General features: G+C 36.7%; 1 protein-coding gene across 1 annotated transcript in view; it reads right to left on the reverse strand.

The window, feature by feature from the left end:
• LRMDA (leucine rich melanocyte differentiation associated) overlaps nt 1-25,289 on the reverse strand; it is a 616,838-nt gene that overhangs the window by 72,194 nt on the left and 519,355 nt on the right. Inside the window, exon 6 of the mRNA XM_005520506.3 lies at nt 24,449-24,533. Within this exon, the coding sequence (XP_005520563.1) occupies nt 24,449-24,533 (85 nt within the window). The remainder of the gene's footprint in view (nt 1-24,448; nt 24,534-25,289) is intronic.

Consider the following 25,289-nt stretch of genomic DNA (forward strand, 5'->3'; position numbering starts at 1 on the left):
CTTCCATTTCCTCATTTTACATACTATAGACAACCATCCCAGTGATAATTCTGTCTCCTTTCATTAGACAGTTACAGATTCTTTTTTGGCCAGTGATACACATTATTTTCACCTTTCTTCATGAGTTCTGTCTGGTAGGCCCTGCTTTATTATTTTTTTCACTTACTCCCCATCTGTTTCTGTAGATCAGTCTTATTTTACTCATTCCATTCTACTGTTCAGCTATTCATCAGTACTGAAAGATGTGGATAATTCTTCTGTGCTCCTGCTTATATATACAGTACTTAATTATTCACAGATGCACTGCCTCCCATCCAACCCATGCTCTTCTTGTTACTCAGCAGAGACAAAACAAGTATCTTTTATTTAACTCTTCTGTTTCTGCAAAGGCAATTTTCCTAGACATCTGACCATTTTCATTACCACATATTGAACTCTTACCAGGCTACAGCTACTTCTCAAACAAGCTACTCCTGTTATTACATTTGGATGTCCATTTACAGATGGTAAAGCAAGAATTACATATGTCCAGTCTCCAACTCATATGCTTTTATTTTCTTGTCTTAGCATATTGTAAACTTCTAATTTTCCTGTTTACTCTCACATACATTGGTGGGTGTCATGACACAAACATGCACTTTCTACTCTCTGTGCAGCTATTTACACCATTCACTTTTTCCTAAAATTTCAGCTTGCATTGCTTCAGTATTATTTTTAGCTTGTTTAGTACTCCTATGTCCTCACAAATAATGCTCCCCAAAACCAAAAAATACCATAAGAATCTGCTAGCCTCACTCAAATCTTGCATTAAAGATTAGGATGCCAAGCTGTAAAAGATGAATTAGCATGGGGTTTGGCAGGGACAAAGAGAGAAGCAGAGCTTCAGGACTGGACTAAGCTAATGCCATCAAGACAAAAGGTTTTGGGAAAAACTAAAAAGTGTGGTTTGCACTACTTTGGCATTCAGAAATACTGAAATAGCTAAATGGACAAGAGTGCAACAGATTTAGAGAGTGTCTGGGATTTCACAAGTTGATCCACTTATGTTCCCATCATCTATTTTAACTTTTCCTTTGGATCCAAGTTAAAAATTCAATAGCCAATTCACACTTAGTCCTTTTTCATCTTAATTATATCCAAGCATTCTAGCAGGAAGCACATAATATCACAATTTGACTGAAGTTATCTTACTACTAGCTTTGTGTGTGCTGTTGTTCTGGGAATTGCATCCAGAAGGTAGTAGAGGATTGAATCACAGCTCTTTCATTCTTCAATTTGAATTTCATGGAGTATGCCATGTGGGCAAATAGCTAACATCTCTCAGTAAACTACAGTGGGATAACTCCTTAGGGAGATTAAGTCATTACCCTGTTTCAGTGATTACAGCATGCCTGTGAAAGCTGTAACCCAAATGGCAAGACACATTTGCCTCACCAATTACTAAAATATGGACAGGAGATCAATGTTTGTATTGATGCTCTTTTATAAAATTTACATTTTTATCTTCTTGTAAAGACTTGTGCTATTTCATTTGCTTTAGAACCCAGTCTAACTTTTAGTATCCACAGTACGTGTTGCTGTTTAACCCCAGCCACCAGCTAAGTACCACACAGCCACTCCCTCCCTCCCCTGTGTGCAGTGGGGAACAGAACTGGGGAAAAACATAAAGGTAAAACCCATGGGTTGAGATAACAGCAGTTTGGTAACTGAAATAAAGTCAGATATAATAATAATAGTAATGAAAAGAAGAGAGGAATAAAATCTTTGGACTGATGCCCGGCCAGTCCCTCAGCAGTGGTCAGCCCCTCCAGCCAACTTCTTCCCTGTTTCTATACTGAGCAGGACATTCCATGGTATGAAATATCCCTTTGGCCAGGTCAGCTGTCCTGGCTGTGCTTTCTACCAGCTTCTTCTGCATCTCCTCACTGGCAGGAGGGGAAACTGAAAACTCCTTGACTCAGAGTAAACACCACTGAGCAACAACTGAAACATCAGTGTGTTACCAACGTTATTCTCATACTAAAACCAAAACACAGCACTGAACCTAGGTTCACTTCAGCTACTAGGAAGAGAATTAACTCTATTCCAGCCAAAACCTATGTTTTGTCCACTATGTCCACTATGTTGGACTTTCAGGTAGACTTTTGCATATTTTATGAAATGCTCAATACATCGGATCTCTTGTAGGCATTATTACTTAAAAGTGGAAAAATAATTAGTGAAATGTAGGACTTGATTTTTTTTTTTCATATTTGCAGCTGACAGGTTACCTCTACTGAAATATCTGCTGTAAGCCTTTTGCTAAGATTTGATCACTTATTAACCCCTCTAGCAGTTCTCTAGAACTCCTGAGGAATGAATGACAGAATGAAATGCACAGCAGAACTGTTAATAGTTTAGACCACAAAACCCCCTGAGATTAACAGATCCCTATGGGGGGAGGTGGGGGAAACCACCAAAACTCAAAAAGCCCCAGCAAAACAAACAATCTAAAAACCTTCATAACCAAACTCAACATTAAGAGGTGAAGATAATTTTTCACTTTTTATTTCACCAAGAACTCAAAGTTCTTTACCAAAGTTTTTCTTCTGGACCAGAACTCAACACAGTAGCTGGAGGACCAAGTTTGTTTTAAGTGCAAAACATACCAAGAGAATAACTAACTTCTTAAGTGTTCTAAGCCTAAACTTATTAATGTTTATTATCAAATTTAAAATCCCCTATGAATATAATTTCCTTTTGTAATGTACTGACCATTTGTTTTTATGCTAACTATATGAAGGACATATTTAAAATTACCCTTATCATTACTGTAAACATTTGTACTGTAACTGAGAAATAACTTTAATATTTCCCCTACACCAAAAATATAAAGCCAAGTGAAACCACAAATGGTAGTTAAAAGATTATTTTTTTTTTTACCATGATAATAGTATAGAAGTACCAGAAGAAAGTCAAGAATGTCTTTTGTTTCAAATGATGCCATGGTATATGAATTTCTGACATACTCAGGGTATTTTCAAGATTGAGAAAGATTCCTTCAAATGCTTGGGTTATAATTTTGGAATTTTTGAAAAAAAAAACTTTAGCAAGAGAACTAGCCAAAGTTTCACATAAATTTAAAAATTTTTCATTTGAAATTCAGTTTTTACCATTTATTGATTTCATTGTTTTATATATTCGTTACTTGCATTTTTAATGCTACTGACCTTGATATTATTGCATTGAATGCCCTAAGAACTACTGTAATTAAAACTTACATGGCTCTGAGAACTTCAAACACTGCATTAGAATTTTCATTCTTAAAATGGCAAATGAGGACAATAAATACACTCCTAGAAAGTTCAGCTTTCATTCTCTTCCTAAATCAAGAGTGCTAGAGTACCTGGCTGTTCCATGCAGCAGTTAGCTCTGGCTTGATGAAGTTGTGTGTGGAGCAAGCAGACCTACAGCACATTCACAGCATGGTAAGTTGGTCTGGACGTGAGCAGCAGGTCCAGAATTTAAGTGTTAACATTACAGCACATTTACACAGCTAAGACTTTGCCCATTCATGAAGGACTCGCGGGAAAAAGACTAGCCAGGAACAGGCTGTCGCTGCCAGAACAATCCAGGGCTGCAGCATGCTCAGTGCCAGCACTGGAGGGGCTCCTGAGGAAGGGAGCAGCCAGAAACAGAGCAGAGGATGGACAAATTGGTCTAGCAGGCCACGTACAGCTGGAGGCATCGTTTGGGTACCCCTGCAGGAAACCATAAAATGCTATAAACATCACAAAATAAGCGCTATTACATTCACAGTGGAATGTGTCACAGTATCTTTACCCTATTGATGTTGCTATTTCAGAGCAAGCTGGGGAGGGTATATTATTTCTTTGACAAGTTATACACAGATCAAGAACACAAACAACTAGTAATAAACATCAACCTTTATCACACTTCTCCCGTACATTTGTTGTGAATAGGCATGCTGGAAAGCACACAACCCACCCCTGGAGGTGTCTCTGTTCTGCTGCCTGCAGATGCTGACAGAAAAGTTCCTCCTCACTTTCCCAGTGGTGATGGTTGCAGCAGGACTTGAAACTACAAATGCCTCATCTGTCCATTCTTTCTTGGAAAAGAAAAGTGCTACTCATAGCTCCTGCTTAGCTGGGTGATAGAAGGTGATAATCCTTTCTGGAATGTCACACTTAATGTCTACTTTGGGCATGACAATCACTAAATTCCAAGGAGATTAGCATTGCAGAATCCACTACAAGAAAACTTTGCTATGGCAAGATGGAAGCCCAAGGATAAAATTAAAAAAACTATATGGGAATATTTTTTTTAAATTATCAATTATTGCGCCAATCTATGCTTCCTATTAGCAAGCTGCTGATGAGAGTTCACACAGATGAAATTTCTACCAAATAATGTAATGTTTTCTGGAAAGTGCAAGACAAGCAGGAAGCTGGGTAATTTAGCATGTACATTCATCGTGATACTTAGTGTTAGTTATAACAGTAAATACATATTCAGTTATTATGCAAAGGCTTCCAGTCAGAGCTAGAGAGATGTGGCAGAAACAGAAGGAAAAAGCCTCTCTCTAATGCAAGATTACTGACATTCTGCCACTAATTAGTAATGAGAAAACATTCTGCAGGGTTTAAGAATATAGAACTCTTTTTTATTTTTTTAAATACACTGGATTAAAATTTAATGCCTAAAAGAAAAGTTCTTCCTGAACAGAAATCAGATCTCTAAATTTTAGTTTCTTCCTTGCAGATTAATAACTGAGTTTAGTATTTCCTGCACTTATTGATGGAAACTCATGTTAGAAATATTGGCAGCATAAAGCCAAGATTTCCTATAATATCCCAAATTAGTTGGCTACCACAGGTTTATGGATTATTAATGCATCTCCTGTTGGCATTCTGCCTCATACCATTTTTCATTGAAATATTAAACCAAATTCAATCTTTTCTAGATTTTTAGTAACATAAAGCTTGCAAACAGCATTAACCCCTGTTCCAAGAGTCTCTCATTCAATAAGTCTTTTAGGCATATGTTTAAAATCATCCATATTCAGCAAAAGACAAAAGCACATAATGGAATCTAGGTGACAGTTCAGATATTTTGCTGAATTAGGGTAAGTAATGTAATTGTTCCTATTAAATAAAAAATGCGTCACAATCAAAAGGGTCGGCTTTTAAGTAATGGTGTTTACCTTAGTAAACTTAATTTATATATTTTCAGTTGAAACAAAAAAATTAGATAATTAAGCATAAACATTCATAACTCTATTTTTGTAACTAGGAAATAAACCTTTTCTTGTCATTCAGACAAGCTGGAGGATTGAACATTAGGATATTAGGTGGAAACTTTATCCAACAGAAACTCACCGTTAACAAGTTGTAAATTCACAATTAATTTTTTTTTTGTCTGAAGTGCTTTCTAGATCATGAAAAAGGACAAGTACCTACTACAAAAGTAGGTATCTGTGTTTTGTTAAACCAGACTGCCAGATGAGATTAAATAAGACAATGGAGTTAATACACATCACATAGGTAACCAACAGAATTTAGCCCCTCATTCCTCACGGAAAGCCCAGAAAAGTACAAATATAGTTATTCTTATGAAATAATTATTACAGTATTCTTTAAAATTAAAAACTGAAGTATAATTTATAAATTATAGCATTTTAGCTCTTTCATATTCACAAATCCAAAGATACTAGCGAACAGTTTAGAGAGGTTAAATTGCTATCCTAACAATCTCTCCCCGATGAAACAAAAAGGCAGCAGCATTCCTTCCAGATGTGCAATAAGAAGAGAGAGTCACTCTGTTCCCAGAGGATGCAAGAACTCAGAATTTCAAAGGCTGATGCCAGGAAGCTTTGCCAGATATACTTCACAAAAAATGTTTGATGAATTATTATGGTGAGCATCAGCTTTTCAGATAAATGACTGAAAATAAACTAGTTTATCTCTCAATGGAGAGTATAAATTTCCTTTTTGCTTTGGGAACTTGAAGTATGGAGAAAGCTGTTGACCATTCCACCTCTCACTGAACTAACAACATTTTACTAAAAATGTGTTGCTTTCCAAATTTCCTTTACTCGTAACTCAATAAATTTAGTCAGAGAGGAGAGCAATCCAAAAAATTCTTACACAAAATTATGACAACCAAGTGATTTGCAAACTGCCTGAATCTGCACAATCTGTAAGAGGGAAATCACTGATCTGCAACGTTAAACACATAACTAACAATTTCTGTGAAACTTTACAAAGAGAAAGGAAGCTGTAAAACATGTAAAACATGGTTCCAGTGTTGATTATCACATACAGACATTATAAACAAATCCTGATTACAACATGGGGTGTGAATAAATACTGACGTGCACAAATGTTATTTAAAAATCATCAGAGTAGTAACATTTAGCTGAAAAGAAGTGTTCTGTGATAAAGCAGAAGCAAGGAGTAAGAAGCTTTTAAATTCTCAGCCAGGAAAGCTCATCCTTACACTTCCTCCTGCACTTGCAGGTATAAGGAAAGCTGCCCTCCACTCTGTACTCTAGAACCTCCATGCAGTACACCATGTCTCTGAAGGAGGAAGTACATGAAGTATTTTTCTTTTTGACTGATGAGGACAAACTAGGAAAGAACTTTCCAGATTTTTACAAGAATTGGCCAGCAATCACACAGCTTCATTTTGCATGTCTACAGCGATCAAAAAGGATTTCTCACCGAACAGAACTGAAATTACAACTTCAGAAAAGACTTCAGAATAGCATTATCAGCCATGAAAGAGTCAGAAGCAATAAAAAAAAAAAAAAGTATGATCAAGAATAATCTAAACATGAAGTACTTCATCCAAATAATGCAGACTTTTTATGTTTCTGCCTTCATCTTCCTCCCTTCATGCTTCTAAATATTTCTGGGATTATTCAAATTGCCTAAATAAAATTCATGCATAAGAAAATTTTTCCCTAAATACATGAGGGCTTATTACCACATTTCTTTACTGGCACAAAATCTGAGAAAAGCCTCAAGGTGCAAATGATCTGCAGTCTATTTAACATCATGGTTATTTATTTTTATGGGCACTCATTATTACTCTTTACCCTAAATTATAGGTACATTCCTGGCTCCATTTCCCACTATTCCATAATCTTTATAATAATATGGGTTTTCAGATTTCCAAATCCTCCTCAATACCTCATCAATCAGAAATGCATGCAACATCCACTATTTGTTATACTGGGCAGAGAGAGCAAACCATGGAGCCACAGCTTGGAGCCCAGATAAAGACTTTACTCATACCCCAGGACTGGGATACATGCCATAGCTTTGGTAGCATTTACTAAGAAAACCTGTTTTGCAATATCTTAAACAGAGTCTTTGCATACAAACTGATATGTACTGAATTAGTGTTTAAATACCACAGTTCCTATTTTATTATGGATTATGTGCTGAACTAGTTCTGTCAAGTTTAGAACAGTATGCCATAATTTTGACTAAATCTAAGCCTGTGCATCTTTTTCCATGGAAACAGTATTACAAGCATGCCCATTTCTCCTGTCACAGAAAATTTTCATGAATATTTTGATAAACAGCTGTTGTGCTATAGTAGTTTATATCCAAAATAGCATCAGTTTGAGCAAAGAAATGACACAGCTCCAGAAGCAATCACATAACACTTAATTTTGTGGACAACTCAGAAAACTATAGTTTGCATCATTTTGACTTTTGGGCTTATTGGACAGGAAAAAAAACTTGTGCCTTGATGAAAAAGCTGTTGGCTTACTAATCATGTATCCATTGAAGCTGAGCTGGGTTGCTTGCTGTCACTTTACCTTCAGAAAGGAGTGAGTTTGAACAAGCTAAATAATAAAGTATTGCTCCTTTCCTGAAAGTATATTTTGTAATTGCTAAAAGGAGAGACTGTTCCAAAAAAGGGATCCATTAGTAAAAGTCAAGTCTTTTTAATGATACTGCATCATATATGAAAATGAAAATAATTTCTTAAAATGAAAATTTTGCAGCACCAAGTACCGCCCCCCCAACAATCCACTACAGATGAGAGTCTCCTAGAAACATCTGGATGATTTAGAAAAAACTAACCTCTAAGTTTTGAAAATTGTAGTTTATCTGCACTGAAGGTTCCTTGATGTGCTCAGAAGTTAATGACATCCAGCACTGTTAATTCCCACCTGCCACTCTACATTCCCCCTTACCTGTGTCTCTTGTTGATTTTGTAGTTCGTGAGATCAAGATTTACATCTTTTTATTGAACTGCGTGCTTCTGGCCAAGCTTAACTATGCTCTCCTTATAGGGAGACTTAAAAATGATACCAATAGATTGATAGATTGCAAAAATAGAAGATAAATGACAAGGGCAAGTCAGAATGATCCAGACAGGAGAACTAATCCCTGATACCATGAAAACAAACTTTGTGGACAGTGGTGATAAAGGACATATCATTAAAATTATCTAGGAAGCATGTAGGCCCCTGACGTGAGCACTTTTACTGGAAGGGGTGTTCTAGCTATTAAATCTGCAAGAAACCTCCAAGAAATTAAATACCTGAAACAATACAGTGCCACAAACATTTTGGCTAGACCACTGTAGGCAGTGCTTTCTGCCTCACCTCCTCAAATATGAAAGTAAGGAAAACAATATTTTTTTTCCTATCAGAAATGGCCTATCTTGTCCATTTAACTATGCATCGGGCCATGGATAACTCCTTGCTCCACATATGCTTGACAAAGGGCCCTAAAAGACTTCAGTACTCCCAAATAAGATGACAATACACAACTGTAAGAGAAAAATGCTCTCTTTTCTACATTCAAAAGGAGAAATCATAACATCCTTTGGGGCAGGAAAGGACACACATTAGTATCCTCCAAATTAGCATACATTTCATTAAAATTCTCCTTGTGTTTCAGTAAGAAACTTTTCAGTAGAAATGCCATTTATATCAATAACTGATAAAAATATATAAATAAAAGGAAACTCCTTAAGGCCTGCAATAATTCTGCTGTAAAAGCAGCATAAATTCCTTTGGTTTTTTTCTCACCTCTTAGAACCACCATTCTGCTGTTAAACAGAGGGGAAAAAAAGTGATGTGGTGGGAGGATTCAAGATGACAAAAGAGAAGGCAAATCTCTCATGAGCTTCATTAAGTAACCCTCACCTATTATGCTCACCTGAGTCAAGGATGCTTACAACTTGTTATTACCAAAATATCCAGAAAGATTCTGAGCCACAGCGGGTTGAAGACAAGAAAAGGAAACATATCCCATGTGCAGAATAACTAAATCTCTCTCTAAACAAATCCAAAGACCGGAGAAGGCAGGTGCCAGACCCTTTGTTAATTGTGCCCCAAGGCTCTAAAGCTCCCTGCCTTATGACATTAGATCAAGCTCTCTTCCTTCCCCGCTTTCAGAATTCCCATTCTTTCAAGCTTATTCACTTGCTTAGCTAAGTTCCACAGACTATTTCATTGTAGGTGCTCAGAGACAATCTACATAGGAGATATTTCATAAATGCAGATTGCTTTGTCAATCAGAATCTCTGATCTGTTACCCAAAGAAGCTCTTCAAACCATTTCCAGTGTTCTTAAATTTTGTTTGATTTTTGTTATCCATGAAGCATCACAGCAGATGAAAATATTAAATTAAAATTATTAATTCAATTGCGCAACAAGTCAATTGGAGGAGGTTTTAAAATGGCTTAAGAGCACACAAACTCATTAAGTGCAACCCTAATATTTCTGGGGTCTTTCAAACAATCTGTGTGATTGACCTTAAAGTTCCTCTGGCTTTTCATTCTGACATGTAATTTCTTTCATGTTGGTAAGAGAGAACACTCAATTCTGCTTGTCTAGGCTTCTCAGAGTATTAGAGTTACATGAGGGAAAAGGTAAAAGCACAAGTTGACTAATGAAATCTGTGAGAATGTGCTTTTTTGTCTAAATATTGGAGTGATTGTCAAGGAGACAGAAGCTCTGACCGTATTTCACCGTCAAATTATGATTGTCATTGTTCATAGACTAAAAGAAATCTGACAGGCATCCTAAGATTTAAGATTCTTAAGTATCTTTTCAATGACATATTTCAGTGCATGTGATTACTGAAATTACAACATGATCTATTTCACACTGCCCCCCTTCCCCTTTAAATTAAACATGTTATCTATCAAGCTCTCATTAGAGAGGTTAAATCTTATCAAGCTATTCTTAAGCAACTCCAAGTCTATTTTCAAATCAAGAATCACCAAAATAGTAGTACTGATGATGATCAATCAAAACATTTAAACTACTTCACAAGAGCAGCAGAAAGTTTGCATATATCTTGGATAGAATTCACCCATATGCTTCTGTTCGTTCTGTTGCCATGTAGAGCTTGGCAAACAAGATCAAAATACCCAAATCCAATATTGTATAAAGGCACTGTAGTATCTATAACTTACTTACTACAGTAAAAGTTCATACTCAGGATGAAGTAATTCTCCAAGCTACTCTCCTGTTACTCTCAACAAACTTTTAAGCTGCTTGGGGCTACACTTTAGGATGTGTTACCAAACTGACATACTGTCTAATATTTAAGCATTGTGATGCTCAAAAAAGATCTGTGCCCAGTTGATGTGTTTTGCCTATAGGAAAGTGAATTTTAGATCCTTCCACAGTGGTCTCAATCTGCTCCCTAGGCCTGAACCTAATAATCAGGAATATAGCTGTAGCTCAGTGACCAGGTGAAGGTGCTTCCCTCATCCCAGGGACAATGGCTGACTATTACAAGAGAGCGTTTGACATGTGTGCACAAACACAACCTCACATTCCCCAAGACTTTAAATTAATAGTACAGAAATATGGCTTAGCAATTGATTTGGAATGAATTTATGAGAAGTAGCAAAACAGCAATAACTCACCACATATGACATCATAACCTCTACATGTATATGTATCTTGTTTCCCTCTCCCTCAACATTTCATTACCCTGCAAGTGAAGACTTGGCTGAAAATCTGAAAAGCCTCATCATATATCCAGCCACATGTGCATGGCTGAAACACCTGCAGGCAGTTGTTTCAAGGCATAGAGATGTCTAGCATGTGTATGGATTTCCTCCCCATAATCTGTGCAGGTTTAACTATGGCCACGGGGAGAAATTACCTAGAGATTCCCCTCTTGTACTAACATATTTGCTTCCAACACAGTATTTCTAACATACACATCAGAGAAACCCTTCTTCAAACTGACTGAAAACTCTTTTCTATTAAGTTTAACAGATTTGGGAACGGACAAGAAACAAGAGTCAGATGTCTTTTTTATTAGGAAATAATATAATAGCATTTGAAAAAAAAATTATATTTATCTCAAAATTCAGATTATTAATGTTATTCAAAATAAATCAGGCCAGTTCAAAGTGCCTAAAAGCTTAAATAGTTTGCTGTGGAAGTTTAGAAAATTTTTTCAAACCCATGAAGAAAAAACAGTACAAAAACAAGTAAAAACCAGCTAAGGAATGCGCTACTTAATTTACTTAACATAAAACCATTAATATTTTGTCTTTTGTTTTTAATTTCATTTCTGCTCCATCACCATACTTAAAAAATACTTCCAATGAAAGGTAGTTTGAACTTCCCAGATAAGAACTTGCTCTTGCACCTTTATTTATTTAAAAGCATTTTCTGACAAAGGTCTCATTAACATTCAATGTTATCAGAATAATTCTGTTTTGATTTTTAAACAACTCATATTACATAAGCTACAATAGTTATATAGATTTTAAAACCAGGTTCCCTACTGCCAAGACCTGATTTTAGGAATGAGATGCTCTTTGCCTTCCCAAATTCTCTAAATGGGATTGAATTGATGCACAACTTTTTAACCTGCCTTAGAAACTGGCATCTTCTAAAATTGCTGTGGAAGTGCTCTACGTTTGCTGTCTCACATACATAAGAACAAATCCTGAACAACTCCCAGAACTTCAGAGCAGCAGTATCAAGGCTTTCCCTTTCCTGCCTGTGCTACTCAAAAACAGAATGACAGAGTGAGACTCAACTCCCTGGTGAAACACTATAGCTCCTTTAGGTGGTATGTTCATAATAAATAAAATAAAATAAAACTTTAGATCCTAAATAGTAATCTGTCAGGAAAATCCTGCCTCCATTCAGGATGGACGATTTGAGGTTACAAGTGCATTCCTGCTTGTGAAAGAAACATTCCTTTTCCTACACACATCTTCCACTCAGTGCATTCCCTGGTACCATATCAACCACAGCAAGCTGGCATCTATTCTCACTGACAAAATCACTTCTAGAACTCTTTGAAATTTTCATTTTATTCTGCAAAATATACTATTATTTTGCATTTTTTCTTTACTTTTTTGCTAAACTGCAGTTTATGTTTTAGCTTCTTGTGGGAACAACTTCTGCCTGAATCCCTGAATTATGGTTCCTACATCTCCTAAATGAATCCCATCTCCAAATCTTGCAAACTCATTTAACTAGTTCATTTCACTCAGAAATTTCATCTGAAGGGCCATCTTCCCTAAATACACAGAGAGCAGGAAAAAAAAAAAAAAACCTAAACAAATTTTTATTAAGGGTTGGAAGGATAAAAGAATTAACAGACATTAACAATATGTCAAACTCACTCTCCTTTGTGCCATCCCCTGATGTTCTAATTCTTCTCATAATATTCTCATGATATTCTATTTCATCTCATTCTCTTTTGAATAAAGCCATTATACACCTTTATAACAAACAGATTTTTCAACACAAAAAATTTAATTTAGCTGACAGCTTCTCTTTCACTTTACTACTGAACTCACCCTGGTAAAGGAATTACTTTTTATATTGACAGTGGAACAAAAGCAAAGAGGAAACAACAGCAAAGGGATTCCTTCAGCTATTCTCCAAACCTCTACTGCCATTATTATCTAGCATCAGATTACAGGGCAGAGGTAAAGTTTGCATCCACAATTATCAGCTGAGTGCATGTCTACATATCTCCTTTTTACCTTACTCTAATTTCACCTGGTATTTCTTTTTCTTGACATACTTTACATCAGTAATGGCTGGCATTTGACAGCACCAAATTGCTTCCAAATGATGTAATAGCTTATATTTAATCTATTTATTCTACGCTGCTCTCATTTTTGCCCCCATGAAATTTATCATTCACTACCTTTAAGACAGACACAATCTGCCAAATTAATTAATAATGTGGATTTGGGAGGGATGGTAGGGGGCATTTGGTTTGTTTGGCATGTGTAGAGGGGGTGTTTGCCAACCTCTTGGCTTTAAGACAGATTCCAATTCTTCCATCGGGGCCCAAGGGATTATTTCCATTGAGCCCACTCCTATTATTTCATGGAAACGAAATTTACTGTTAAACCTGGCTGCTCCCACTCAAAATTCAGCAAAAAAAATCATCCAGAAGTTGCTCCTCTCCTGTGAGGATGCAGTTTTTCTAAGCACACTGACTGAAGCTACTACAGTCTCTGCTCCTGCAGTGGTGGGTGCAGAGGAGGACGAGTTGGTGTGGGGAAATCCAGCGTGTTGGTGTGGTAGCCCTGCAATTTTGCTATGCACATGATCCAGCTCCTCTCAGGCAAGATGTGAACACTAATTTAGCTCTCTATGAGATGTGAGAAACCACGTCTAGCAATGGAAATAGCTCTGAAACAGGCAACTTGGGCCATGTGCTCTTTCCACATCCTTCTACATGTCCCAACACTGAGCCAAAGTGAAAAAACAGATCAGAGACTGCAGTCTCGTTTGGTCTTTAAGTAGACATCAGAAGGCTGCTCGCACCCTCCTCTGTAAGCATTCCTGAGAAAGGGCTCGTATTCACCAGAATTCCACTTTTTCAGCCTACTGTGCTAAACATCATCATTGCAATTGGAGGCATTCTAACAGAACTGCAATACAAATCTGTTTCACTTGAGAAGCAAAGCCTACGGTTCCTTAGGTTTTATAACACAGCGCTTAGCACAAATTCACTGAATTTTTCCAATGCTTCACTATGTGGTTTTAGGAGTCTATTTTCCCCAGTGGCACACAAGTACTAAAATTGCACTACATTGCATTTTGCTCTCAGTGGGTGGGAAAGTGAATACTCAATGGGTTATTTTACATTCTTTATTTCGGTTTTATGCAGCCACAGGTGGGGGGTCTTTCAGGTGGCTGCCTAGGTTTACTAAGCACTTTAGAGTCATAGACAAAAAGGGTCTTACAAAACATATCAGCATTGTCAATCACACAGTAAAAGAAATTCATTCTGTGTAAATAGAAACAATTTTCAAGATATCTCAGACTGTAAAAGGTACCACAATGAATATCAACAAAAAAGAAGGATCAGCCATCCTCTGTTTGGTAAGGGACATAAAACAATTGCACTTGTTTATACTTATTATTTTCCTCACTGTCTTCTCCCTTTCTTCTCCCCAGGTGTGATTTCTCTGCTTATGGGCATACAAAGTTAGTGAAGGATGTCATGGGGCTTCCTATCATTTACTTTTCTTACAATGAGGTTATTAACAGACCACAAAAATATCACTAAAGAGGAAAAAAAAGGAAGTCATCAACCTACTTATCATTTGCTTTCAGAGCTCTGCAAGGAACTTTGATCAGTAAATATATCATTAGATCATGAATACAGATACTCACATCCAGTAAAAAGTTGACAGCTCTCTCTTTTTGCATAAGATCATGCAATGAAATCCTACAAAGTTACCCCTCTTTCCTGAAGTCAAATTTTAAAAAGGACCCTTCACCCACTTCTAGCACAACACACACACTGAACAATGAAATGCAAAATACATTGCATCTTTTTGGCTGCTCATAGTTTGAAAGACATGTAGATGTTACAGCAAGATGTACTCGCTATAAAGAACAAACACACAAGGGAATAAAATAGTTTCACTGCTGTTGTGCAGATGGCTGCCCTTCTGACTGTGGAGGAAATTTCTTGCCTCCCCCATGTTTTGAATCAGGCTTCTACACATGCTGACTATGTGGGAATTAGTGCTTTTTCAGATGACACCCACATCCTCTTCACTCAGGTCAGTAACACCAACTGCAGGGCAGTGGCCAATGTCACATAAGTATTCCATCCATCCTATCCTGCTAAAAAGTCTAAATTCTGAGAGAAACACAGCTCAAAATGGAATGGCCACATTATTTCAGTCACGAGAAATATGAAGGACAGTGAACAATATTTGGATGCAGTACTACTTTCTGTGTGCATGTCATTTTCTCAATAGAAGGCTCAGCTACTTAAAAATTGAGATGTACTCACTCAAAATTCTGCCCCTATGTTCAAAGGCCTATATTTGTGCATCTCAAAGAGATAGTAGCCCAACAGACAAATCAGTTTTCATAAATAATGATCCTGGTCTGTAAAACATTTTGTGACCATACAGGAATACCTCCGATGACATCAAGTAGTTTTATCTGCAAAAGCAAGAGTTTCTTGAAAATTTCCTCAAAAATACATTAAATGTAACAACGAAAATTTACATTTTCATTACAGATTCTAATTTTAATGAGAAAACACCATTTTTCACATTTCCAACATTTGCTTTTCAGACCCTTAGCATGGGGCAGATATTTACTGCCTCTGGAAGTAAAACATGCTCATATGAAAAAATATTCAGATGGAACATGCACCATAAAGATTTTTTCTTTTGGTTTTTTTTTTCCTTTAACCAGTAATATAAAGCTTTGTCGTGTCTGTGTACTACAGAACAGTACAGGCTGTATGGAATATATCAACACGTGTCTATATGTTATTAAAAACAGTAAATTCCTGTTTAAACAAGGGCTACAATCTGTGCACTAAACACTCATTAATGGTTATGAATCAAAAAAAAAAAAGGGGGGGGACTTGCAGCAGGTGTGCATATCTATGAATTTCAATACATTGTAAAACTGTCTGTAGCCAACAGCTTCACCATTTGGCCTTTCTGAGCTTGGAGACAGGCAATTTTTCATGATTTTACTATTTCTGGCCAAACAAAAAAGTTTTTAATTAAATATACCACATGATTCCAGATGTTTGTTTATTTGTTCCAATGAGGCCATAAAAATGCCTGAATGATAAAATTGGAGGACTCCTGCAAAAACAGGCTAGACTAGAGTGCTAACTAAACATGGGGATCTCTCAGGAGACTGCATTTGCACAGTCCTGGTGTGCTTTGAACCCTGTTTCTTTGGAAGAGCTGTAATACTGTGGTTGATGACTGGAATTCTTTATTGTAAAAAAATTATAAGGCCAGTATAAGTAAATTATAGAATTTACTAGATTTTTTTTTTTTTTAATTGCCAATTGTATACACACTGCATCATTAGCTCTCCTATATATCCAAAGAAGATTTTAGGTAGGCTTATGGGTTTGAATCCCAAGTTTCCACTTATAGAAGTCAGTGTTTTCTATATATTTCTGCCACATTTTAGTCATCCTGCTTGAGCATTCTTACGGTTTCTTTTTGCCAGCATGACAAAATGAGCTATGTTGTGAAATATCAGACACTCTCTAGTCTACCAAAAATATGAAGTTACGGTTTTTTTCCTCATTAATCACATTCCCTCTGATGTGACACTTGTATGGGTGACTTGGGCCTAGACTGCTAGCTTTGGAAAATATGGAAAAAGTTACAATGAAAAACCTCAGAATGACAAAAATATGGAAAATGGTCAGGTCTTCAACAGTCAGATCGGGGAATGTGCACTGTGGAAAAATTAAAGTCTCTATAATATTTGGGAAAAAAAATACTGACAATTATGAAAGTCTGCCTGGGTCTTAGACTACTAAATCCCATTAGATGCAGAGTGGGAATTTTGTGCTCAACATCTGAGATATTTTATAATATTTTAATCTGAGTTTGATTAACCACTTAATTACTCTCTTTTTCTCTTTTAATTTTTTTTTTTTTTTTGCAGAGAAACACACATATTTTATTCCCACAGAGACATAGCACACCAGGAAGTGATCCTCTTAGAACTTACTTCTGGTCAGCTCAATCACATCCCTTGGGTTCAGTTTCAAACCGCAGAACACAGAGAAGGCTCACAAATTAAAACATGCTGTCATTTAAAACCAAATCTTAACTTTTCTGGCCATCAAGAAAGACTTTACACAAAACTTCAAGTCACTTTATATATCATCTCCACCTCATTTACCCCAGCCTACTTTCACATGACTAGTTGCTCCCATCACTGCAATATACAAAAAGATAACAATACATTTTTATGCTGAAGTTTTAATAATCTACAGTATCCTGATTCAAATCCAACATTCCTTGTATACACAGACAAACAATTGTTGACCCTGTAAGTGACAAGAATATGAATCCAGTGACCCAGAAAATTTATTTCTTGAACCATGTTAGTCAAGGTCACACTCAAATCCGACTACAATTTATCCCACATTTGGGAAAGTCATTGTGCTTTACAGAGAAACATGCAGATGCTAGCAGAAATTATCACTACTGAGCAAGTGAGGTAAATTGCTATTGGTGGCAGTTCTGTTCCAGTAAACAAATAAAACAGGGCTCAGGAAAGGGACTACATGAGACCCTCCTTAACCTGTTCTTTCATCACTGCCCAGCAAAAAACCACTCCACAGCTGAGACCTGAGTCAATCACATGTGGGTATTGGACCTCTCAGTTCCATTGACAGGCAAAATGTTTGGTTGTGTGTCAGTACGCAAAACCAGGAGAGATGCCTAATGCCTTTTCAGACTTGGTGAATACTAATACAGGTGGGCTTCTGTTATCAGCTAGAAGCATTTTACTGAGTCACTTCCCTAAGGAAGTGTGCTTTCTAGCATTTCTCCCCACCGACCTTGTTCCACTCATTCCTTCTACCTATTCTTCTCCCCACAAAGCAAACATATCAGAAATACTGAGAAAACACCAAACTGGAATCCACCTTGGAAGGGAAAAATCACGGTCAGAGCTAAGAAAGCAGGCACACCACTGAATAAATAGAAATGAGTCAGCAGCATTCACCTCATGTCCTGGAGAAAGGTTCGGGGCATCAGCAGGAGCCATCCAGTGCAGGAATTGAGAGAAGCCTGCTCCACCTTTCTCCCAGCTGCACCAGGAACAACTTGCACCAGAATTCTTTAAGTTTCTGACATTACCTTCTCACACATCTGGATTACAAAACTCCAATTTCTCTGACTTTTTTTTTTTCTTCTTCTTTCACATCCCCATAACTAAAGGGAACTAAGACCAGAAATCAGAATATTTTCCTAACCAAGCCTTCTCTCACATTGATACTCTGCTATACCATCACTTTGCTTTCCATGCTTTTCCCATGTGTCTTGAGCTTCCATTAATGTCCATTTCCCAAACTAAAACCCAAGGAACTAGAACCCAGTTTCTCACTTCATACAAGCAAACCACATGGGATGATTTTTTTTTTTTAATAGCAGGCTCCTTATTTTAGCATTCTCCCAGAGTGTCAAAAGAAAAGGATTTCCACCCACTCCCCTTGAGGCTAAGTCATGACCACATCACATCTCACTGTTGGGACATATTTCCTGGCACTAATAGGAAATGTCACAGATTATTTTTGAGTGTTCCTTCCCTGGAAAATATGATCTTGTCTGTTCCATGCTATTGAGAACTTTTTTTTTTGTTTGTTTTAAGGTTATTCTTCTCATGATGAGAAGATCCTGGCCTAGGACAAACCACAGCATAATGCAGGTTAAAAATGATGTATTTTCAAAGGACACTTTATGTTAAATAATAAAGAAAATATCTCACTATTCACAGCATCTTTCCCTGACACAGAACTTTCACATAGTGCATCTATGCTTGCAATTTTCTTATTCATCCTATTCTTAGTTATTACACAATTTAAGGAAAATGCATCTTATATACATATATGGATACACTTTGTTAACTGAATGATAAAGTACTAACCATAGTGTTTTTGGGGTTTGGGGTTTTTTGACAGAATACAATGAGCTGCCTTATGCATATACACAGAAAAATCAATTGACAAGCATAAAGTGCAGTTCACACTAAGAAAACTAACTAATTATGATAAGTTGCTACATAAATTGCTTTGCAACTTCCCCAGCAATCAATTTCAAACTCTAAATAAGCCTCTGGCTTGAAAACACAACGAGCACCTAACAACCGTGTCAATAACAACAACAGAGAGGACCACAATGATAATACAAACCGGATACTTATCTTTCTGGAAGTAAGTTTTATGTAAACCAATTTCCTTTTCTTTTTATGTCTGTGATTTAAAGACAGCATGGCTTTTCACAATGCATGTGTAAAATAAGAATTTTGTGTATTAACATTTATTATTAAGAGGTGTGTGTCAATTTTATAATTTTACTTCAAATATTTTAAATATTATATTAAAACTCTAGACCAAATTCTGGAAGGACTGATAGACATTATTAGTTCCATATGAACCTGAGAATATAAACTATGATCAGGCTGTGCAAATTGAGACAGAACAGGTAAATCCTTGGGAAGATAATCACTTTAATTATACTACTCCCTCCAGCTCTCCAAAACTTCTACTTTTTTCCTTCAATACCAAATTATGAAAGTAGCAGATGTCCTTTGACATGTACTGGATTGTGAATTCCTGCCCAACTGGATGGCTAAACCCTTGTTGTGCTGCTGTAGTCCGCTTTCATCTCGATCTAGTACTTACCTAAACTCCTCCAAAGCTACTAGCTGGTTTTCTGTGTGGCAAGCCCTAACAATCAATCAGAAGGAATTTTGTAAGAACATATCAGTCATTAGTGAAAATTTACTCTGTGGAATACTCTGAGTACAGCAACACAGCATAATGATCACAGAAGCAAGTTCAGGCGTCGCTCTAACAGATTATATGTCTACATACAATTGTCCGCTTAAGAATGGGAAAGTCTGGAAAGCTCTTCAGTCCAAAAGAAACCTTCAGCACAACTCTGTTAGACAAACTGAGAGCAAAATGAACATCTCACTTCCTTTGTTCAAAAAGGCTCTATGAAATTACCTTTAGAAGGTAACAAGCTTCAAAATATTCTGCTCTGGATTTCTGGGCATGGGATTTGAATGCAGTTGATGATTTTCAAGATCAGATCATAAAATAAGAAAACACATCTGTCAGTTGATTGAAACATATTGGTAGAATAAATACCAATTTTTCATTTGGGCACTCATCATTCAAACTTGAGACAATGTAATGACTGTGCATACCAGAACACTTGGATAATCAACTGCATGGACACCAAAACGGGACAGTGGATTTGCTCAGAAAGTTTTTACAAGTCATAATAGATTAGAACTATTAAACCTTGGCCTAAATCCAAGCTAGGGTTCTAAAAACTACTTACATAAATACAGGCTTAGTTTTTAATGGAAACTGCTTCTTCTTCCTTTTACCAGTAAGCTATGGGGTAGACTTACCACTGGTTTTTCCCAGAAACAAGAGCACAAGAAAAGGAGGAGTCATCTGTAAATAGTTACTGGAAACCAAATGGCTTTGGCAAATTAATATGTTTTCGAGTAAATCAGGTAACAGACAATGTTATAAAATAATTGTTTATACAAAAGGCATCCAGCACATGTTTTTGTATAGGAAAAACAGATTTTCATAATGGCCATGATTTAGTGATATTGCTCCTGAAGAGATAGAATGAAAAATTACTATTTTCCCCATCAACTGGAAAGCACTGTTCTTTTTAGAAGGCAATTTGAGTTTGAATGCTTACACATAAAGGCACATCTTAGCAAGGATGCCATTAAAAAAAAAAAAACAAATATACCACCTGAGTGGGGTGAAGGATGAGGGGCCTTTTTCCACACATCAGACAAATTATCCTTACATTACTATGACTTTAAAATTTCTTTTTCATCAATGTCAACTATGTTAAGAATTGAAGTTTCTGTTTTAAGATATTAACCCAGTTAATGAATTATCAATAAGGAACAGAAGGGTATGTGGGCCATATATACAAACCACTAAAAAAAAAAATTATGTAAGCCCCAAAATTTTTGGGCCAATTTCTTCTAAAAGCCATCATATTTCATCACTTTTGTGTATCAGGAGTATGGCCATTTTTATTTAAAAACAATAATAGCAAATGATCTGTTTGATTTTTTTTTTCCCCTTAATGGTAGATCTGAAAAAGAAGACAGGAATGTGGGGAGTATGTATTTTATTTCAGCAGAAAATATGAAAACTAAAACAATACAAGCAATGTATAGAATATAGGAACAGAAGAAGTATTTTGTATGACAGGAGGCTGTGTCTTCAAACTGACTTCTTTTAACTAGGTAAGAGAACTGCACAAACTTCACACAAGTGAACTGTTGGGTTCTAAATCCATATAAATTAAAATACAAAATCCTACTTTAAAAAAGACCAAGGAAAGACCCTTAGAAGTTTGAGATCATTGTTTTGGAATCAAAACAAAAATACAGCCAGCTATAAAATTACCACTTTGGAAGCCTTGTCTAGCAGGATAGCAATTAGATTACATAAAGAATCAAGTAATATTGCTGTCAGATACCCAAAATCTCAATAGAAGGCCTGTAGATTTTTCACTGAAAAATATGAACAGCGGGATTGAGGTAAGGTTCCACTTAGAAAAGTGGGTCTAAGCAACGCTGTAATGTAAGGGAAAATAACTTCCCAAGATGGGGAAAACTTTTCTAAAGCTTAAATCATGATGCAATATAAATTCTCTCTTCATGTACTCAGGTACCTATACTCAAGCATCATAACACTCAATATAATATTTGCAGTGACCATTCCATGCTGATATCACACTGTCATATGCTGTTTCTGTGGGCTTTGAAAGGGAAAGTGAGATTTTTGCCATTCCTGAAAGTGTCTGTACAAAATATGGAGTCAGCCTAAAGGACCAGATCCTGACTGGAAATTACATACTGCATGCATAAACACAAAAGCTGTAAGACACATGGCGCCACCCATACATAATTATGTGTTTTTCTTCTCCTTGTAAAAATCATAGCTCAACAGTGTGAGAAATGTCCAAATGAAACTGAACCAATCAAATACATCCAGCTTGCTCCTACTCCCCCTCCCAGTCCCCCAAAAATCAATTTACAGCTGTACCAAACCATTTGCCAGATTTCAGGATTCTGGTAAACAAGTTTCTCCAGGGACAAATAACACTCACAAACTTACAGCATTCTTCATCCCAGTATGCATTGAAAACAGCCAATATTTGCATATGCAACAGCTGATTCAATTCTACTTTACAACACTGAAAGCATTCCATGAAGAAAAAAAATTGAAGATATTCAGAACCTAACATAGCATGCTTTAGTATTTTATTCTTTCCTTGGAGATTTTTCTATTGACTGCAATTAATCTTTTATGGGCTTGTGAACTTCTAAATTTTTCTTTGTATAAAAGAAGTTGATGGAGTTAATGGGCCTTGCCAGCAGGTTGTTCTAAGCTTGGAATTGGTTCTTCCAACACCTGGAATTTTGGAAAGTGTCCTTAATTATTTCCTTGTGAATATGTAGTCATATACACAGACATACATATAAACTTATAGAATCATGTTAACAATGTCTCTTTAAGGGCCAATTTTACCCCTTTTTTTGGATGACACTTTTTTCTCCATTCACTTTATTTATAACAGTGCTTAATCACAAGGAAATTTGCAGCATATTTAGCATGCAGAGCAGAATATTTCTGGGAAGAGTAAAGACAGAAGTAATAAAAATTATGTGAGCTGCTACGGGTATAAAGTTGGTGATTTGGGGAATATAATTTTCCCTTTTCATGGCAAGGGGAAAGGCATTCTGAAACCCTGGTGAGGACAGTGCACACTTAAAGCCTGGCAAGCTCCTGCTCGGAGCAAACACCTGCGGGATGTGTCTGCAGCACAACTGCTGTATTGAAAGAGGAGTCAATCAATAATGCAGGCACACAGCTTCTGATGCTCGACACTACTGGCATTTCTTTTGTCAAGTCAGATAACACAACCAGCCATGAAGCCCCACTTCCAATACACTATCACCTAAATAAAAAATCTGAAGATACCTGGCTTTTAAGGGTACTTTTAAAGTATGTTTATAGAACTTAGGTATTTTTCATTATTCTCTCACTCTGTTTATTGGATTTGTAGACCCTAGCCATTTAATCCAACGCCAGAAATCCAACCTCAAAGGCAACATGCTTATCTGAAAATCAAAGTTACTTAACTTAGGAAGGGGGGAAGAGGGAATGGGGAGAGGAAAGGCACTGGGCTGCAGGTTTTTTGGGGAGAGAGTGTTTTTTTTTTAATCTCTGAAGTCCAAGTATGTGCTCAAATTCAGGATTGTCCTTTCTCTTTAAAAAGTATCAGTTGCTATGCGAGCTCAGTGCCGGAATACAACACACCCACAGCACTTCTAGGATATCTCATTTCCAGTGCCCCACAGCCATCGACACCAAGGCCAGGATGGAGCTTCAAACTCCTCCTCAGCTCTAGCACAACCACAGTGATACAGGCTGCAACAGCTTCAGTTCTAATCAGCTGCCTTCACACCTGAATCATAGATCCTTCTCCAGGTGCATTACCTGCCTAATTCAGAAGGTTTCAAGTAATACGGAATTCTACTAAAGCTGCTTCCATCCTCTGCAGTGCTGCACAATTTGAACACACATTAACATCAAAGCTACCATCAATTCATAAATAAGAGGCTGACTTTGATCCTGGTATCCTAAACAAAACCTGCTACCTATACAAATGGTTTGCATAATCATTGAATAATGTGAGAAATGAATGAGATTATTGTTGCTCTGGTTTTAAGCTAAAAAAGGGCTGCAAGCTTTAGAAATTTGTCCTTTTTGAAAAGCTTAGAATGCACCCTTCCTGACTGCTTCATTTTTTCACCTGTTCCCTGAATTTTTTTGTATCATAGGTATGCAGAAGGAATTTGTGAATTTGCCCAAGGTGTTTTTTTAAGTTCTAAGGATTGCTGAAAAAGGAAATTGAACACTGATCCACCTTTAATGTTGAAAAACAGAGAAGAATCCCTTTTTATTAAAATGAAAATGTGTTAACATTCCCAAATTATAGCCCTAAATTTCTAAACTGCCTAAAAGCTCTCACTTAAAAAATATTAGAAAGTTTACAAATTCTCTCAAAATTACCAATGCTGCATGTAATCATCTACTTAGCAATGTTTAAGTACTCTAATCTCTTTACATTTTTCTCTCTCTCTCTCACACACACACACAAAAATCACTGAGCGCTATTATCCATAGATTTATTTGCTTTCCCGGTAGACTACCTGTAAATCCTATTTAATATGAGTTAAAATCTGTAGTCTTGACAGGTATGGTTTTCTCACATAGTGCTTGAAAGGCATGGTGATCTCTGTGAAGTGAAATGCAGCAGTAACTAATACAGGGAAGGCCTTGGAGCACAGCTTAACACCTTGCAGCAGTTTCTACCAATAAAAGGTAGCTCTCACCTCTGTGGTTGGTGAGGTCTCTGGATCCGGAGGGCAGAGGTGTGTAGTGGCTCTCTGGAGAGGCAGAGGCAGCAGCACTGGAGGCCTGGGTGACAAAACAAAGATATCAGTGCTCTGGGTGGAGGTCAGTGAGGAGGCAAAGCTGCTGTACCCGCAGGATGAATGCTGGGATGTGGTTACAGGTGAGGAGTTACCAGCCACCAAGGATGAATTCCTTCTTGTTAAGGCTTCGTGCCATTCCCCAAGGTTGCTGTACTCACAAGACAATGACATTATGTATCATTACTAAATGAATATTTTCATAGAGCTGACAGCTTAAAAAAATCACCATCTTTGTCAAGAAATCTTTAGGCAATGTTAAAATTTTCCTCTTGAAACAGATTAATATTTACCTAAAGGAAGTTATGAGTGTGGCCACATGAAAGAAAGGAGATAGAAAATAGAAAGTTGGGCTAAGGTGCCACACTTTTCAAATCTAAAGAAAAAAAATCCCAAATTATTTTCTCATTTCACTGTTCTGTGAGCTAAATGAAGAGCTCTATTAAGAATTATGGTGCCTATAATGCAAAAAATCTGTACAAGTATATAGAATTGTTAACAATACACACTTAAAACCCACACCAGAAGTCTAATAAAAGAAATAAGTACCCAAGAGGACTTGCTCAGAACTCTTAAAAGCAAAATATTAAGGGAGAAGGAACCCAATCTTTCCCCCTAATACATCTCAAGATACGATGATTCCAATTTTAAAAGATTGAAGAGCTACAGTTTACAATGAACTGACCTTCATTCCATTGGATGTTTCAACTGAAGGAAAGATATATTACAGAATATAACACTA

The sequence above is a fragment of the Pseudopodoces humilis genome, chromosome 9 (genome assembly GCF_049639895.1).
Source record: "Pseudopodoces humilis isolate 2021_Gansu_Grassland_sample_001 chromosome 9, ASM4963989v1, whole genome shotgun sequence".
NCBI classification, from domain to species: Eukaryota; Metazoa; Chordata; class Aves; order Passeriformes; family Paridae; genus Pseudopodoces; species Pseudopodoces humilis.